The sequence below is a fragment of the Euprymna scolopes genome, chromosome 9 (assembly GCF_053919585.1).
Source record: "Euprymna scolopes isolate OS-2025 chromosome 9, ASM5391958v1, whole genome shotgun sequence".
Lineage (NCBI taxonomy): Eukaryota > Metazoa > Mollusca > Cephalopoda > Sepiida > Sepiolidae > Euprymna > Euprymna scolopes.
Genome location: NC_136490.1, coordinates 83,878,475 through 83,897,230, shown reverse-complemented (window position 1 = coordinate 83,897,230; position 18,756 = coordinate 83,878,475). Strand labels below are relative to the sequence as shown.

Here is an 18,756-nt window from a genome sequence, read left to right as displayed (position 1 = left end):
GTTAATAAGAAATTGAAATTCTAGAAATCTTGCTTACTTGGTATCTAATGACTATGGATCAAATTTAATGCAAATCTGATACATTTAAATTTTCCAATAAGGGTTTGTGCCTATATTATTTCCTCTAAAACCCTTTAATATTTTAAAGAAATCCAAATTTGGAGAATATTTATTAATCAATACCTATTGTTAAATTTTCAGAGGTATCTGAATTTCCACAAAAAGATTCATTCTTTCCTTAAACTAAATGTAGATCATATTCTTTGCCCTAACACTATGCAGCTGTATTCTAATATTTCATAATGATCAGTTAATTAGTTTAGGAATGAATCCTATACATAGAAATATATAAACATATAAATATACCTAACTTTATATAAATAAAGATAGATATATAGATATTTTCCAAGCATTTTCTTTAAAATGTCATTAATAATGAGAGAAAAAAACAATGAAATAAGATGGCTTCTCAAAGATGAATGCGAATGCCGCCAAATCTACTCACCTTGTCGAGCAGTTGGATGGCTAAATAAAATTCATATTCATAGTCAGATTCTAACATAGAGACGGCTATCCAAAACATTTGGCTAACAATTGATAGCTTGTCATCAGCATTATTTTGATCAAGCATCTTTAGAGATTGTGAGGAAATTCTTTGATGGGTCATTGACGGGCGTTGATTTTCTACATCAGATACTGTACGGCCACGGGGATCTGTAAAAACAGGACCAGTAAAACACATTATCCCACAAATATAAAAATACATACAACAATCATAACTGGCTCAAATTAAATTTAAATGAATTGGTTTTAATTGGCTGAATTCTCTCCTCCTAAAATGTACTTGCACATATCTTGCTGATATAAGCATTCATTTTGTAGAGTTAAGTTAGATGTAAAAAAAAAAAAAATGGAAGACAAATATGTCATTTGCAGATCAGTAGAAAATGTAATAATGACATTCTGAATACATTTAATTGTTATGCAATGAATTATGTTTAATATATTAATTCAAGTGACATTTTACTTTCATTTTTTATAATAATTTTTTATGATTATATCTATTTTTGAAAGATAATTCAATGAAAGAATATACATCATTAAAAAACCCATAAAATACAACAGAACAAAACATCTAAATTTAAAATCTAATAAAGACAAAACACTTTTTGTTTTGTCAGTCAGAAGAAATGCGATAAAATGAATAATTATAAATTAAATTCTTCATGTATCAAATGATGGTTATGACTAAATATTTTTAAAATCTTGAATCATGGAAAATTTTTAAAAGATTATCATTAATGTGTAAATGTAAAAATCATTTATAAAAAGGAAAAACACTATAAAATTTTAATGTAAATGAAAATTAAAAAAAAACATTTTTAATATTTAAAATTTTTAAAAATCCCTTCTATAATAAACAATAATTATTTTCATTTATTATGATGTTATTTTCAATTATTGCTTATAATGCATATTCATTTGAAAATTAGTAATAACACTTCCAAATTATACTAAAAATGTATAACTATCATTTTTGGTTAGATCATTCTCATCAGTTTATAAGACTTTCACTCCTTCCCATACAATGGGAGCAAGAGCCAACTACTCATCATTAATATTCTAAAGACCTAGTTTTCTCAACCCGTGGTGGTTTTTAGGTTTCTTTTCTTTTATAACTACTTTCCAGGATTCACCATTTAGGATGTAAAACATTTTGATGAATCCCAATACTTGGTCTGTCTTTGGACAGATGAAAGCTACATATTTTGAGATTTTACCATTCGAGCCTTGCCAAGCCACAAGAACCTGAAAAGGGTTTCCGTTAGTTTAAGTAAGTAAAAAGGAAGATGAGAGGAAAAGCATTGAATATCAATTGAGGATGAGCTGCTCTCACCTTTTTAATGAAACTCAATCAGATAGTTGTGACTTTGGCCATATTCAATATTTCTAACAAATTTTTATCTAGCTGGAAATTAGGATGAAACCACGGTTCATTTGTCTAAAAGGATCCTAGTAGAGTTATTCCTTCCAAGTACCTGTGCATAAAGGTAAGAGACTTGTGTCAGTTAATTTTAGCACCTGTCACTCTTTTATACAATCTTATTTTCATGTTGATGACTAATCTTAGCACTGTTTACTACAAGAACTGTCACATCATCAGAATAGTCAAAGTACTTTATCCTGGTGCAAGCACCTGATAAAGTAATCCCATGTAAAAACAGATTCACTCTTAGCTTAGGAGGAAGAGTTAAAACACAAGCACATAAATCATCAGTGAAAGTGGTCATCCCTAATAAATGGAGATGGACAATGAAAGGTTTTGATCTGGATTCATTCACCTCCACCAAAGCACCAGGATATGCATACAAGAGTTAAATCTAAGAGCCAAATTATAGTACAAAACCTGCCGAAAACATGACAATACCAATAATTTACCCTATTAAATATTTTGAATGAGGGCTAACAGAATTTTTAATTTCAATATAATTTGGGGGGTGGGGTTGGAGGATTGTTGTCCATAAACACTTTCATGTTTTAAAAATATGTAGAATCCTCTGATAAGAAAATATTACCGTGAATGTTAGGAAACTTATGAATCCAAAGCATCTTTTGAGTTAGGGAAGTTGATCTGGGTATGTGCTAAAAGTATCATCAGTTAATCATGAAAGCATAGTTTGAAATACTTTTCATTATTCTACTGAGTTTTTATTGTTAGAACTGATTTCATTATTTCTTTTTGTTGGACAATCCAACCTTAGACTTGTGAACTTTAGACTAACTCCAGAAAGTCACAAGCTCCATAGTTCAAACTACACACGGAAAAGATGCAATAAAGTTACAATAAAAGTAGATTCTGTTTCAAGTAACTTTTGTGAAGATAGATTACGTAGAATATCTACTCAACTCCTCTTTGAAGGAGAGCAAGTTACAAGAGGAATTAAGCGACTCTAATATTACATGGGAGGAAAGAAATAACCCAATGTCACTTAACGTTTTGGAAGTAGCTTATATATCAGGAATTGACTGACTCTTCTTCGATGTTGTGATGAGAGGGATATTATGTGGGAAGGGAAAGGGTGAGAGAAAATTAATTTGATTTTGATTTAAACATTTAATATTCTTTCACTCTAGTCACGTATCTAACATATATAATGTAAATGTTGAATTTGCTAATAAACAGCCAATTGTGACAATTTCTTTTTAATGTATGCTACCCTCTCTTCAAGGAGGAGATAATGCCTAGTAGGAAGATGGTCTAATGACAACAGAATAGATACTAGACTATACCCCCTCCAGGAAGAAGTAATGCCTGATATCATGACAACAAAATAAATAGTATATTCCCCACCTCGAAAAAAGGAGAAAGTAATGCTTGGGAGAATGGTCTTGCGACAATAGAACAGATAATACATTACCTTCTCCATGGAGGATGTAATACCTGAGAGAAGTGTCTCATAACAACAGAACAAATATGACACCACCTCCTCTTGAATTGAGCATTAAAAGATAGTACAATCGTACAATTAATAGAAGTAATAGTATAGGTTCGGCTTCAGACTAAATCTTATTAATAGAAGTAAAAATTAATATATATTAAGATATTCTTGAAATTATGTGCTAACAAACACAGGTGAACATCAACTATTTTTCAAGATGAATAAATGCAAAATATATATTTACCAGCCGTTGAAGAAGAAGAAGAAGAATTGACAGACATTGAATAGCTTGTGCTACGTGTATGCATTCGAGGCAATCTTGAAAAGACTAGGGCATTTTTTCGGTAATCAAGATTTGTGTTTTTGGCTAAATTTGGCGTTGAGAAGAACAGATTGTTCATGTGATCAAAAGAATAGAGTTCCAAGTCGAGATTGTTGACAAATGCTTCCAATGTGAGCATTATCTCAGTCACATAACCCTGCAAATAATCAGTGATTATTAAAACAATCAACATTAGAAAAAAAAAACAAAAAAACAAGGAGAAATTATTACGTTTGTTCGGCACAAAATAAAAATGTAAAGAATTTATCCGTAGAAGAGTTTTCATAAATTCTATATATTTAAAGTTAGTTTGCCATTAACAAAAGTAATTTTTTTTTTTAAATTATATTTTCACACCAAACAAGGCACATCGCCACTTTGGTGTGTGTGTGGGGGGGGGGGCTACTATTAGCGGAAACAGCTACTGGGGTACTATGTAGGGAGTTGGGCAGCAAGATGTTGGTTCACGTTACACTTGAACTTCTGCATGTCAATACAGTTGGGGAATTCCATAGTATAGCGGTTCTGGGGAAGAACTACTGGAATAGAAGATCTTTTACATCTAGGGATCTCTACTGTGTGGGGGTGGGATTTAACTGCCTGTCGGATTTGTCGAGGATGTTTACGTCATGGGGCACAAGTGTCTGCAGTTTGTCAGAGCATTCACCATTAAAATACTTGTAGAACAGGCAGAGGGATGCAACGTTTCGTCGATGGGACAGAGGCTGAAGCTTGGATGACAGTTCAGGACCTATCAGATTGGCGACTCTCTTTTGAACCTTGTCTAGGAGCGAAAGACTAGTAGCCGATGCACCAGTCCAAATATGACAACAATACTCCATACATGGGCGAATGGTGGCCTTATAGAGGTACAGGATACTTTTGGGTGTTAGTAGTTTTCTAGCACGGTAGAGAAAGCCTACCGTCTTCGCAGCGGTCCTGGCAATGCTCTTGATGGAATTGTTCCAACTCATGTTTCCTGTGAACATTAGGCCAAGGAGTTTGAAAGATGTACTTTCAGATAAAGAGTCACTGGCCATTGCTATTGGTGGTAGAGAAGGTTTCTTGTAATTATTGAAGGAAACAAGTTTAGTCTTGGCAACATTGAATGTGACCATCCATTTTTGTTCCCATCCCACTACAGATTGGAGGTCATCCTCTAGTGTTTCTGCCATTTCTTTAGATATGTGTTCATTTGTTTTCCTGTTGTGCCTGTTATAGAGTGTGGTGTCATCAGCATATATACCCATATCAGAGGTAATTTTGTCGGGGAGGTCATTTATGAATATTAGGAATAATAGAGGCTCAAGGATAGACCCTTGAGGCACTCCCGTGCTTATATCTTATTGTTTAGATGTACGACCGTCGAAGACAACCTGGATTTTTCTCTTATCAAAGAATGATTTAATTATGTTAAGTATTCTTCCAGTGATGCCGTATGATCTAATTTTCCTGAGGAGCCCCTCATGCCATACTCTGTCAAAAGCCTTAAATATGTCTAGAGCTACCGCTCTATCCTCCCCTGCTTTGTCCAGTGAATGGTATATATGTTCAGAGATTACAGTTAGGATGTCTACTGTGGAACTGGCTTGCCTAAAATCCATATTGTTGGTCAATCAGAAGTTTAGCATCTGTAAGGTGCTGGACTAGAGCTTGGCTAATTATGGACGCAAATATTTTGGCGCAAAGTGGGAGGAGGCTAATGGGGTGATAATTTACTGGGTCAGTTCTTTTGCCAGAATTCTTGAAAACTGGTACCACAGAAGCAGTTTTCCAGCAGTCCGGAAAGCAAAGTTCATTAAGGCATTTGTTGTAGAGTTTAGAGAGTTTGGAGATATATGAACGATATATATGGCTCTTATACAGGTAGATGATTCTGTCAGGAGGAAAGTACTTTTTGGAGCAGTAGAATGATCCAACTTAATCTGGAGTAAAAATCAGTTATATTGAGGAAAGAACCTTTTATTTCCATTGGGGTAAAATGAGGATCTAAGCATTAATTATGAAAAGATTTAACTGCTTTTTAATAAAAGTTACTTTCATTAAAACTGCTGCATCACAATCGCATTTCTTATTCTCCTGCATATTGGATGCCCATTCTTTATGTGCCGCAGTATTCCAATAATAGAGACTGAGTGTGGATTATAGATTTTTGTATCCTTGCTGAACTGCGTGGTACATCTTCCGTGTCAATTCTTAACCCATGTATGGATCGGAAACTATGGTATGACATTGTGTCAATACAGTGCCTCCAAAACTGAGCATTGTATTTTTGAAGCAATTTGCTTGATTGTGCAATCAGATCGCTTAACTATCCCATTTCCTGATGGTATGTGGGGGGCATCAAAATCGTACATGGGATATGTTGGATTATGACACCAGGCAATGCCTGGTACTCGAGTCCCATTGCTGACCAGACATTGAATGCGCTAGTTATTGACCTGGAGATAATGGCAGTGGCTAAATATAGAAACAGTGAATAGTTATGGAATGCCAATAAAAACGGATTGTTTGGGTTGACAGTTGCAAACAAGAGACATGAGAAGTCAAACACGCTAGATGCGTGTGTGCTGCATTTCATCGCCACCAACCTACATCCTCTCACTCTCTCCTCTCCTTATCTCTCAAGTTGAAAAGTAAATAAAAACTGTTACCTAGACAGTATTCCAGAAGGATTGTGGCAGCAAAAGGATGCAAGGCTCTACAAAATGCTATTTAATAGGCCTCATTCTTGATCTGAGGCAATGGCAAAATGCAGATGAACCAAAATTTCTGTTTGTAATTTTCTAATCTCTTTGACAATTTTCCCCCTTTTTTTAAGCAAAGTGTAGTATCTCTTCTGATACTAAAAACTTACAGATGTTTTTCTTTTTTTTTAAGCACACTAGCAATCTTTGATTTGCAAAAAAGTAAAAATAAGGATTTTCTCTATAAAAATTTATATTCTATTTATTATATCCATTTTTTGTTTTGTCTTGAAGGGGTAACTTCTTTGTTTTGTTTTGAAGGGGTAAATTTCTTGTTTTGTCTTGAAGGGGTAACTTTCTTGTTTTGTCTTGAAGGGGTAACTTTTTTGTTTTGTCTTGAAGGGGTAACTTTTTTGTTTTGTCTTGAAGGGGTAACTTCTTTGTTTTGTCTTGAAGGGGTAAATTTCTTGTTTTGTCTTGAAGGGGTAACTTTTTTGTTTTGTCTTGAAGGGGTAACTTTTTTGTTTTGTCTTGAAGGGGTAACTTTTTTGTTTTGTCTTGAAGGGGTAACTTCTTTGTTTTGTCTTGAAGGGGTACATTTCTTGTTTTGTCTTGAAGGGGTAACTTTTTTGTTTTGTCTTGAAGGGGTAACTTTTTTGTTTTGTCTTGAAGGGGTAACTTTTTTGTTTTGTCTTGAAGGGGTAACTTTTTTGTTTTGTCTTGAAGGGGTAACTTCTTTGTTTTGTCTTGAAGGGGTAACTTCTTTGTTTTGTCTTGAAGGGGTAATTTTTTTGTTTTGTCTTGAAGGGGTAACTTTTTTGTTTTGTCTTGAAGGGGTAACTTCTTTGTTTTGTCTTGAAGGGGTAAATTTCTTGTTTTGTCTTGAAGGGGTAACTTTTTTGTTTTGTCTTGAAGGGGTAACTTTTTTGTTTTGTCTTGAAGGGGTAACTTTTTTGTTTTGTCTTGAAGGGGTAACTTTTTTGTTTTGTCTTGAAGGGGTAACTTCTTTGTTTTGTCTTGAAGGGGTAACTTCTTTGTTTTGTCTTGAAGGGGTAACTTTTTTGCTTTGTCTTGAAGGGGTAACTTCTTTGTTTTGTCTTGAAGGGGTAACTTCTTTGTTTTGTCTTGAAGGGGTAACTTCTTTGTTTTGTCTTGAAGGGGTAACTTCTTTGTTTTGTCTTGAAGGGGTAACTTCTTTGTTTTGTCTTGAAGGGGTAACTTTCTTGTTTTGTCTTGAAGGGGTGACTTCTTTGTTTTGTCTTGAAGGGGAAACTTTTTTGTTTTGTCTTGAAGGGGTAACTTTTTTGTTTTGTCTTGAAGGGGTAACTTCTTTGTTTTGTCTTGAAGGGGTAACTTTTTTGTTTTGTCTTGAAGGGGTAACTTTTTTGTTTTGTCTTGAAGGGGTAACTTCTTTGTTTTGTCTTGAAGGGGTAACTTCTTTGTTTTGTCTTGAAGGGGTAACTTCTTTGTTTTGTCTTGAAGGGGTAACTTCTTTGTTTTGTCTTGAAGGGGTAACTTCTTTGTTTTGTCTTGAAGGGGTAACTTTTTTGTTTTGTCTTGAAGGGGTAACTTTTTTGTTTTGTCTTGAAGGGGTAACTACTTTGTTTTGTCTTGAAGGGGTAACTTTTTTGTTTTGTCTTGAAGGGGTAACTTTTTTGTTTTGTCTTGAAGGGGTAACTTCTTTGTTTTGTCTTGAAGGGGTAACTTCTTTGTTTTGTCTTGAAGGGGTAACTTTTTTGTTTTGTCTTGAAGGGGTAACTTTTTTGTTTTGTCTTGAAGGGGTAAATTTCTTGTTTTGTCTTGAAGGGGTAACTTTTTTGTTTTGTCTTGAAGGGGTAACTTTTTTGTTTTGTCTTGAAGGGGTAACTTTTTTGTTTTGTCTTGAAGGGGTAAATTGCTTGTTTTGTCTTGAAGGGGTAACTTTTTTGTTTTGTCTTGAAGGGGTAACTTTCTTGTTTTGTCTTGAAGGGGTAACTTTTTTGTTTTGTCTTGAAGGGGTAACTTCTTTGTTTTGTCTTGAATGGGTAACTTTTTTGTTTTGCCTTGAAGGGGTAACTTTTTTGTTTTGTCTTGAAGGGGTAACTTTTTTGTTTTGTCTTGAAGGGGTAACTTTTTTGTTTTGTCTTGAAGGGGTAACTTTTTTGTTTTGTCTTGAAGGGGTAACTTTTTTGTTTTGTCTTGAAGGGGTAACTTTCTTGTTTTGTCTTGAAGGGGTAACTTTTTTGTTTTGTCTTGAAGGGGTAAATTTCTTTGTTTTGTCTTGAAGGGGTAAATTTCTTGTTTTGTCTTGAAGGGGTAATTTTTTTGTTTTGTCTTGAAGGGGTAACTTTTTTGTTTTGTCTTGAAGGGGTAAATTTCTTGTTTTGTCTTGAAGGGGTAACTTTTTTGTTTTGTCTTGAAAAGGTAACTTTCTTGTTTTGTCTTGAATGGGTAACTTTCTTGTTTTGTCTTGAATGGGGTAACTTTCTTGTTTTGTATTGAAGGGGTAACTTTTTTGTTTTGTCTTGAAAGAGGTAACTTTTTTTGTTTTTTCTTGAAGGGGTAACCTTTTTTGTTTCGTCTTGAAGGGGTAACTTTCTTGTTTTGTCTTGAAGGGGTAACTTTTTTGTTTTGTTTTGAAAGGGAAACTTTTTTGCTTTGTCTTGGTTTATTCTGACAAGAGGAAAGTAGTCACTTGCTCTATTTTCTGCCATGACTTTAACCTAATTAGATATTTCCAAAAAAATGAAGGGGGAGTCGCTGAGTTATTTAATCCATAAGTATTTGGAAAAAGTGCTGCCAACAAATTATACATACGTTTTTTTTACAACCGACTCATGATAAGACCAATTTATTCTATCAAAGAACACCAGCTACCATGGAAAAAGAACAATGTTAAAATAAAGTGTTCTTTTAAAAACACAGCAAAAGTAAAAAAAAAAATTAAGAGAGGTAAGTAATTTTAAATTTTTACCTCGTGTGTTCTGCTCTGTAAGAGAAATTTATATATATATATCTTTATTGTTATTTGGTTAAAATATATTTTTTCAATTATATTTCACTTTTTGTGTATATGAATTCTGTATTTTTAGAAGATCAATGCATGTTAAATACAACAGAGCATATATAAAAGCTCAACAGTAAAGTTACATTCCAAAATCTAAATATTTATTTTTCATGAAAAAAGCTCCTCTAGCATGTTACAATTTTGGTACATTTGTTACAGATGCGTTGCGTTATACAGAAACAAATGGGTATTATTATGTCAATATCAGCTGTTTTCGTTCATACACTCTTCAGAAAAATTAAAAATTCTTTGCTTAGACAGAGAAAAATCATAAAATACTGCAAGAAGAAAAAAATGTTTGTTCTGGCAGCCATCTTGGTTCATACTGTAAAGCTAGACAGGTTTTATTTAACGTATGAAAGTGTTTTGAAAATTTTTTCTATAAAGAAATTATTTACTATTATTATTATTACTTTATCTAATATTTATTTTCTGGAAATGGTTAATTAGGGTTATGTCTAAAAAGGGTTTACATCAGTCGAAAATACAAAACTAATTCCTTACATTTTATACATTTTTTTCCTTATACGGTTAGATCATTTAGTAATTTACTATTAGGTTGGTGCAAAAATAATATCATTTTTTATCAGATATATGTCAAATAATGACATTATTTTTGCACCAACCTAATAATATTACTATGGTATAGATATAGATATTTGGATCTTGAAATGTAACTATATATATATATATATATATATATATATATATGCGTAAATCGTCATATAATGACTAGATCACTCTGACTGACGTTAAAAGCATTTAAAAATAATAAATGTTTAATTTCAACTATATTTCTGGCGGTTGTCGGTAGCCGAGTGGTTCAGGTCCTTGCTAATGAAGCCAGACATGACTTCTGTTGCCAGAGTTCGAATCTCGACTGGCATTAATCGTGACACCCTGCACTGATGATTCCTGAACACTAGTGTCTGTAGGTATTTAATTATTATATTTATTTAATTATTATTTAATTATTATAGCAAATAAATATAAAGTTTTATATGTCTGTGTTTGTTCCCTATGGACTTGAAAACGGACCAATTTTTATGAAATCTCAAATGAAGGTACTTTATGTGCCTGGCAGTGTTTTTATATAGGTTTTATGTTGGAACGTCTTTGATAAGTATTGATAAGTGATAATAAGTGACTTTGATTAAAGTTAACGCCTTACACAGCTTAACTTTACAAGTACATTTGAGAAGTTTTATTACCACACAAGCTGAAAAGCCCAACATATACAATCAACAGTATGACGGGTGTGTTCCAAATGAATGTTTCTGTTTAAAGAACAATTGTGCCATTATACTTGACTTTTTCATTTTAAACTTAAATTCAAGCCATTATCACCGCACAAGCAGTAAGGCCAGGCATATAAAATCAACAGTAGGTTTTTTATGACAAGAGCGCGTTCGAAATGAATGCTTCAGTTTAGAGCACAATTGATTTTTGCATTTTAAACTTTAATTCAAGCCATTATATATATAAAAATAATTTTATAAAATTAACAGTAGGTTCTCTACAGTGCAATGTAGACTGCAATGTATTATAGACTAAGTCACTACAGAGAGGCATGTGAAGCTTCCTTTTGGTGCACTGCGATGGATCCCCAACTAGAACAGGCAATCAATCGATTTGATTGAAAAATAGTCGATTTCACCGATTTCAATGACAATAAAAAATATGAGAGTTTGAAACATTCGTTGATCATCATTTAATCCTGGTCAATGTAGGGTCTCCCTGCTAGTATATATATATATAAAAAAAAATCACCATAAAAAACTTCAACTCTTTAATATAAAGTATTAGCACACCCTCTGAACACAAAACCATTACATAACTTTAAATAAATTACCAACCTAGAATCGCCTGCATCTTGGCAAGGCCTAATTAACAACATATCTGCTTTAAACATAAGCCCACTAACAACTTTGCCTAACAAACCCTATCCCCGTAAATATGCACACTTAATACCACCTGTAAATTGCAACCAAACCACCAATTAGCGCATGATGCAACGAGAATATAACCTAAACAATATAAAACTTAGGCCCAATGAAAATATAGCTTTGAAACCCCTTCCCAGGGCTAAAGACTTAAAACCTAAATTCAGAACCATCTAACCACCACCCCGAAACCCCATTGGAGAGCCCCCCCCCACATTTGGTCTCCACTATTAGATTTACACTGAGCCCTCCACCCAGTAGTATTTACATTAAAACTTTTAAATGTATCGAAAATATAACCTAAGAAAAGCTCTCCCGATTCAACCCAACCCACCCCCGTCACCCATACAGACATATCCCCATCCCTATCCTACCCCCTCCGACTACCAGCCAAACACGTTCCCAACCACTTACAAGCAAACATTTTCCAATTTCCTTCTAGATGCTACTTCCTACTGATAATATAACTTAGATTTGAACACAGTTAAACCAGCCCAGTTTTGGGTAATTTCCATCACAAGAGTCTCCGTTGAAAAAATACAGTTTCTTGCCGTCCAAATTAGGAGGAATAAGAATTCACCAGACCAACACATCTACACAAGACCACCTCAATGAAATATTTGGAGAAATATGGAACTTTAAAGGACGGCTATAAGCTATGCTTCTTATATCTCTTGGAGATTAGAACTACTACATTAAGTAGTTACGTAGATTCGATGGACCTGTCCCTCGTGTTCATAAACGAGAAAGTATGTATTCAATTTTCTAAGCCTGGCTTGTTCATATAAACTTAAATTTGATGGCCTTTATAATCGAACTTCAAGAAATTTAAAGTTTTAAGGTAGACTCTTGAAACTACCGTTCCCAGTGAAGCAATCCTTTAATTTAATTTAAACCCAAGGGCCTTTTGTTCACCAAACCCTACGCTTTCCTGGCTTATTCTACATCTTTTTTTTTTTTTATCTGTGTTTGTATATATGGATATATGTATGTATATGCATATGTGTGTGTGTGTATATATATATATATTCTTTATTTTACTTTATTTTGTACGGGACCACTTACCCCTCACTCCTCAACCCCTACTCTGACCCCACCCCACTTGTCTGTATCCCTTTCTTTTACCCACCCCTAATAATTAGTATTAACAGTATTTTCATTATTATTATTGGTAGTAGTGGTGGTGATGGTGAAGGTAGTGGTAGAAGTATTGTTACTACTATCTTTATTATTATCATTATTATTACTGCATTGTTTTTTAACGCTATTACTATTAATATTTTATCATTATTATTATTATAGTTAAATGCACTCATAGTCATCGCCACCCTAATCTCCTTATGTTCATACTCCCTATATCATAACAGTAGAAACTTATAAATATATTGCCGCATTTTATCTTTCACTTTTACAACCTTGCATACCCCCCCCCAAATTATAAGCGATTTTATAGCCGCCATTTGCTGTTTAGGTGGCACCAATCAAAATTACCCACTCTATAGAAAATAGACACCCCACAAACCGTTAAAATAAATTACCACGCAGCAACAATACACCCCCTATTTAACCATAATACATATACCCCTTAATCTCAATACTATGTTAAAGACCATATATAATCTTATATATCATACTATATATAACAAGCTTCTCCTTATTTATTTAGAATTCAATAAAGCTTCCCCCAACATTTTATAATTCCTCTTAATCTTTTTCATCCCTAATGAACCTTATGCTAGACGCTGCATCTTCCCCATGCTACCTAGCACCTTCTCTACTCTTCTGATGAGAAGCATTAGGCTTTGAAATGACCTGGCATAAAAAGTCCCTTCTGTCCCCCAAATTTTGCCTGTATTCCATTATTAAATAAATGATCCATCCTATATCTATAGTTTTATGTCTTCATTTCATACTACTGTATAAGCTCCAATAATTATTGTTGAGCTTGGCATTATTCGGATAAGTCTCCTTTTGTGGAATTGAACTTTCTCTTTTCCTTTTACATTAAGCTATATATATATATATATATATATATATATATATATATATATATATATATATATATATATGAAATATATATATACATTCATATTTGTGTATGTAAATAACAAATCCACTAAAATTTTATTGAAATTTTTTTTTCTTGTTTTAGTACTAATTCGATATTGAAATTTTTTTTTCTTGTTTTAGTACTAATTCGATATTGAAATTTTTTTTTCTTTCAACTGTTGCATACATATTTTTAAAATAACAAAACATTTTCATGGAATTTATTCAGGGTTTGACCACAGAATTAAAGAATGCAGTAAGTTCAGTAATGAACATAATTTGGGGAGAATCCCTTTTGTGTCGGAATGTCTTTGATAAGTATTGATAAGTGATAATAGGTGATTTTGACTAAAATTAACACCTTACACAGCTTAACTTCACAAGTACATTTGAAAAGTTTTTTAAAGACCATTAGAGCATAGAGAGGATGGCAGGACGATATAGAGATATATTTTTAAGTAGTAGGAGCTGCAGATAAAGGAAAATGTCAGGCAGCCCTTCTGACGATAAGGGACCTGGTCAGGCAATTCATAAATAGGTTAATGTCAAACAATGCATGTTTAACATAGATAGAATTAAAGGGATCACTATTGCAAATCCTAATATGCATATAGTCGAGTTAGCCAACATAAGGCAGGATAGATCAGAGGGAATTCAGGACTATATGCAGCAGATACTACAGCTGGCAGAGGACATATATAACGGAATACAGGAAACGGGGTAGTTAGAAAACAAGTACTGATATTTTTCATCGAGAATTTAAGATGATGGTGATGAGGGATGAACTGCATCAGAAAATCAGAGATAAAAAAATATAAGACCTGGCTTGATGTGAGCCATGAATATGAAGACGAACCCATGGAGGTTTGTCACACTAGGTGGCTTTGAGTCCAACCGGATCCTTAAAATACGAAGATAGACAAAAAAGAGGGAACTGAGTAGAAAGTAAGGGGTCAGTATATAAAGCTAAAAAGCAAGAAAGAAGTGTGCAAGTAATTAGGTGTTACAATTGTGGTGAAGAAGGCCACACACAGAAATACTGTAAGCAATGTATTCAGGGAAATGGAAATGCCCATTCATACAATGTCTAATGAATGTGAATGATGATTCATTTAAACTTAGATTTAGCGGCACTAAAGAATTGGTAAGAAGTGGAATAAGGATTTGTTCATTATGGAAGATAAAGACTTGGGCAGAACAAATATGGTAGAAATGCGCATTGATACTGGAATGCACAAACCCATATGAAGATGCCTGTATCGAACACTGCTAAAGCAGAGAAAATTAGTCTGGAGATTGGTCATCTACCTCTCGGTACGGACCAATCAGTCTTCTATGCATCATGAGTAAGCTACTGGAATCTGTAATAAATAGAGAAGTGATCAACCACCTCAGTAAAAATAACTCAGTGATATGCAATAATGGTTTCCATTCTGCTAGATCTACAGCAGATGATCTAACAGTTATATCACACATGATTAGTGAATCTCTCAATGAGGGCTTCATTTCAAGAGCAATAGCTCTTGACATATCAAAGGCTTTTGATAGAGTACGGCATAAGGGTCTACTTCACAGAATAACCAGCTATAAAATAGCTGGAGATGGCCTCTCAATTATGAAATCCTTTTTCTTTGAGTAGTCGTCGATGGTTAGATATCAAAAATTTATAGTATCAACGCTGGTATTCCTCTTCCTAATCTTCAATGACTTCCCAAATCACATTCTTAGATCATTCATAGACATTTATGTAGATGACACCACAATCTATGACAACACTTCAAAGGCCAGCAATGACTAAGATCATTCTGATTCTCTCTTTCTGGTCTTGAGCATGTGGTGCTATGAAGAAAAAGTTGGCTGATTAATTTTAATGCAGTTAAAACCAAGCTTCTCTATTTTCATCATAATCGCTCTGACCCCCATCAGGCCCCAATTGAAATGAATTACTCGTCTTGGGGAACACTATATCTTGACAAGCTTCTTGGGACTGACCTTTACTCCTGATATGAAATGGAACACATACAACAAATCTGGAAAAATGGTTGGATCATTCTACCACTCCAGTAGGTATCTCACTGATGATGCAATTCTCTATCTGTATAAGAGCCAAGTATATCGTAGGATGGAGTACTGTTACCACATCTGGGCAGGAGCTGCTTAGCACACCCTATCTTGCCTTAATTTTAATGCATCTAAAACCAAGCTTCTATCTTTACATCATCAACACTCTGATCCCTATCTGGCATCAATTGAAATGAATGACTCTCATTTTGGGGAGATTCCATGTCTTGATAAGATTCTGGGTCTGACCTTTACTCCTGATCTGAAATAGAACATATATATCAAATGTTGCCAAGGAGCTGCTAGAAGCAGCTTATCCTGCCTTGACAGAGTTCAAAATAGACTTTGTAGCCTACTGGGGGATGTCCTTTTCTTTTCCCTGCAACCTCTTTCCCACAGAAGAGACGTTGTGAGCTTGTCTGTGCTTTATTGTTATTTTCATGGCAAGTGCTCACCTGAGCTCCAATCTTTGATCCCCCCTCACCAAACTTTCATGGAAAAACACTCGTCTATCTGAAACCACTATCAATAATTTTGCCTTGTCTTTATCTGTGTCTAAACCTAAACATAGATTCCATGGAAAAAGCTTCTTTCTTAAAACTCCATGTTCTGTTTTCCGGATTTCCAGTTGACTACAATATGGTCATCTTCAAGTCCAACGTAAACAAGTTCTTGATGAGCCATCCCCTTAAGTAATCCAATTTACCAAATTTTCACTACTAACGATTACTATAGTACTTCTACTGTACACTCATGAACCCTTCTCCTTGAGTGGCCTCTGGGGCTTTATAAGTAGTGATTCCTTTGTAAAAAGAAAAAAGGATGACGCACTCAATACACCTTACTTCATTTAAGTGACATATCAGTTCCATCTTCTCTAACCATTCTACTATCAATTGCCTGGATTGACTCATGTCAAACAGAGCTATAAGTTGTGGGTCAAAGGCCATGATGGCAAAATAGTTTGTTAGGCAAAAAAAAAAAAATCAAAGTGTTGGAACTTCTTCTTGCTAACTCTGCAATTTAATTTGTTGCACCAACTCCTCATAATGCAATTCTGCCGTACCAACTTCTCGTAATCCAATTTGACACACCAACTCCTTGTAACACAATTCTGCTGCACCAACTTCTCGTAATGCAATTCACTGCATGTGCAACGAGCAGTCTATGATGACACTCCCAAATAACTTGAATCATCCTTATATTGCACTTAGGCGAGTACATTCTTGTACCCAAAGGTTGCCCAGCAAGAGGACGCACACACCATTCTCAGGTGCTTCTGTGCATGCCCATCACAATGCTCAATTTACATTTTTGCTGTATTTTTTCCCTTCACAGATAATTTTTAGTTTTCTTTTTCTTCCTCTTTTTTGTCCTCGGTCACTAAAGAATCATCCTACACCGAGAAACCATGTTTACAAAACAATATCCATATTTTCTTTGATCTTTTTTCAATATTGTTTTCCACCTTTCTTAAAAACCATCTCTTTGCTAATTGGCTCAGTCTACAAGGATTTCTGCTTTTTTGACAGAACATATGACATAAAGTATCGCAACAGAGCACAAATAGTCACAGCATATTTTTTGTTAGGATTTAAATTGCTGTAAAGAAATTTAGCCCCACCCTGAAATAAGGCTCATAAATTCTATTGAATAAATCCAACTACTAAGTCACAAATGATAATGTCAAGAAAAACAAATATCCTAAGTGTATTTGCTATTGATTTGTTGCAACATTTTGTATTATGGCTATGTTACTATCAACCTGCATGTTTATTTGTTAAAACATAAATCCTGTATTAAATGTAAACTTTGAACATTATATTTCTGGCATTCTGACAGGAGGTTAAATCATAGCATATACAGTTTTAATGTCATTCATCTTACCTGCATATCTTCACCTTGTTCTGAAACAGTCTCAACAAGACGAGAAAGAATGTCGTTTAGCATTTGAGTGGAAGGACGCACTTTTAATGCTCGAAGGATCTGGAAAATAAAATAGCAATTGATAGAATGCAAAAGAAATTGTTAAACCAAATGATTATGAGATAGAAAAGATGGAAAAAATCTAACCTGAAAGGAGCGACCAGCATAATGTCTTGAAGAACATGACAACGCTAACTGTAAAGCGACTTGAGACCAGTGTTGCTCAATATGGCGCAAAGATGGAATGTCATGAAAGATTCGTAGAACCAATGTAAGAAAAAATAAAAGTGATGATGAGCTAGCTGTAACCAAAGTTTTAGGTGTAATGTCTTCATAGTTCCAAAGAGGTTTACCAAATCTACAACAAAAATGATAATCATCAAATCAAAATCTAAAATGTTACTGCATGCTTGTCAAAACAATTATTTCACAGGAAGAAAACTGTACAACTGATTTTCTTCAACACGACAAGATATTTAAAAGAATTTGTCAATATGCTAGATTGTTCAAATACTTTCAGTAAATCGGCTTAATATGGTTTTCAAACATCTTCTGTAAACTCGGTTCAGATGCTATGTTCAAACAGTCTGCATAGACCTGATCAATATGTTAGGTTGTTCAAACATTCCTCATATTTCCCATTTCTTGTTGGGACAAATGTGAAGATGTTCTTCATGATATTTTTCTTGGATAGGCTGGTGTATTCATGAAAGGGAATAACAATAATGACAATTACAATATTAACTATATTTAACTTTAATGGATCTTTTTTAGGTAAGAACTGTTTCAGGTTGGACCATCTTCACAAGGATTACAGTGGGTCTTTAATAAACTGATATTCTATGAAGAAGATTAAATCAAGACAGTATAGAGAGATGTATTCAGAACAGGAGACTGTGTTGGTTTATTCACATTAAAATAATGAATGAGGGTTATTGAGTTTGTAGATATAGAACAGTTGAAGTAGCAGGGTTAATTGAGAAAGGAAGAAAAAAACAAAAAAAAAAACAAAAAAAAAACACCAGAAACATAAAAGAATGTGACAAGGTCGGGTTTGATATAAAGAAAATAATAGGTTAATTTGGAAGTTAATTTCAACGTATGCTAGCATGTAAAACAGGCATTAACTCAATGTTGTTGTTGTTGTTGATGAAGAGGAGGAGGAGGGGAAGGGGAAGAGAGGCGGGTGGTGGGGGAAGGGGGAGGGGAAAGAGTAGTAAGCATTAAATCACTTTTGACTCTCTTAATAATAGAAATATATTTAAATTGCAATCTTTTTCCA

The 18,756-nt window shown here is 34.0% G+C and overlaps 1 protein-coding gene across 2 annotated transcripts in view; it reads right to left on the bottom strand.

The window, feature by feature from the left end:
- Window positions 1–18,756, bottom strand: part of LOC145284737 (protein furry-like) — an 881,988-nt gene that overhangs the window by 317,533 nt on the left and 545,699 nt on the right. For both annotated transcript variants that reach the window (XM_080133679.1, XM_080133680.1), the window contains exons 39-42: window positions 17,622–17,832; window positions 17,436–17,534; window positions 3,685–3,919; window positions 506–714 (exon numbers count right to left, since the gene is read on the bottom strand). In XM_080133679.1, the coding sequence (XP_079989805.1) occupies window positions 506–714; window positions 3,685–3,919; window positions 17,436–17,534; window positions 17,622–17,832 (754 nt within the window). The remainder of the gene's footprint in view (window positions 1–505; window positions 715–3,684; window positions 3,920–17,435; window positions 17,535–17,621; window positions 17,833–18,756) is intronic.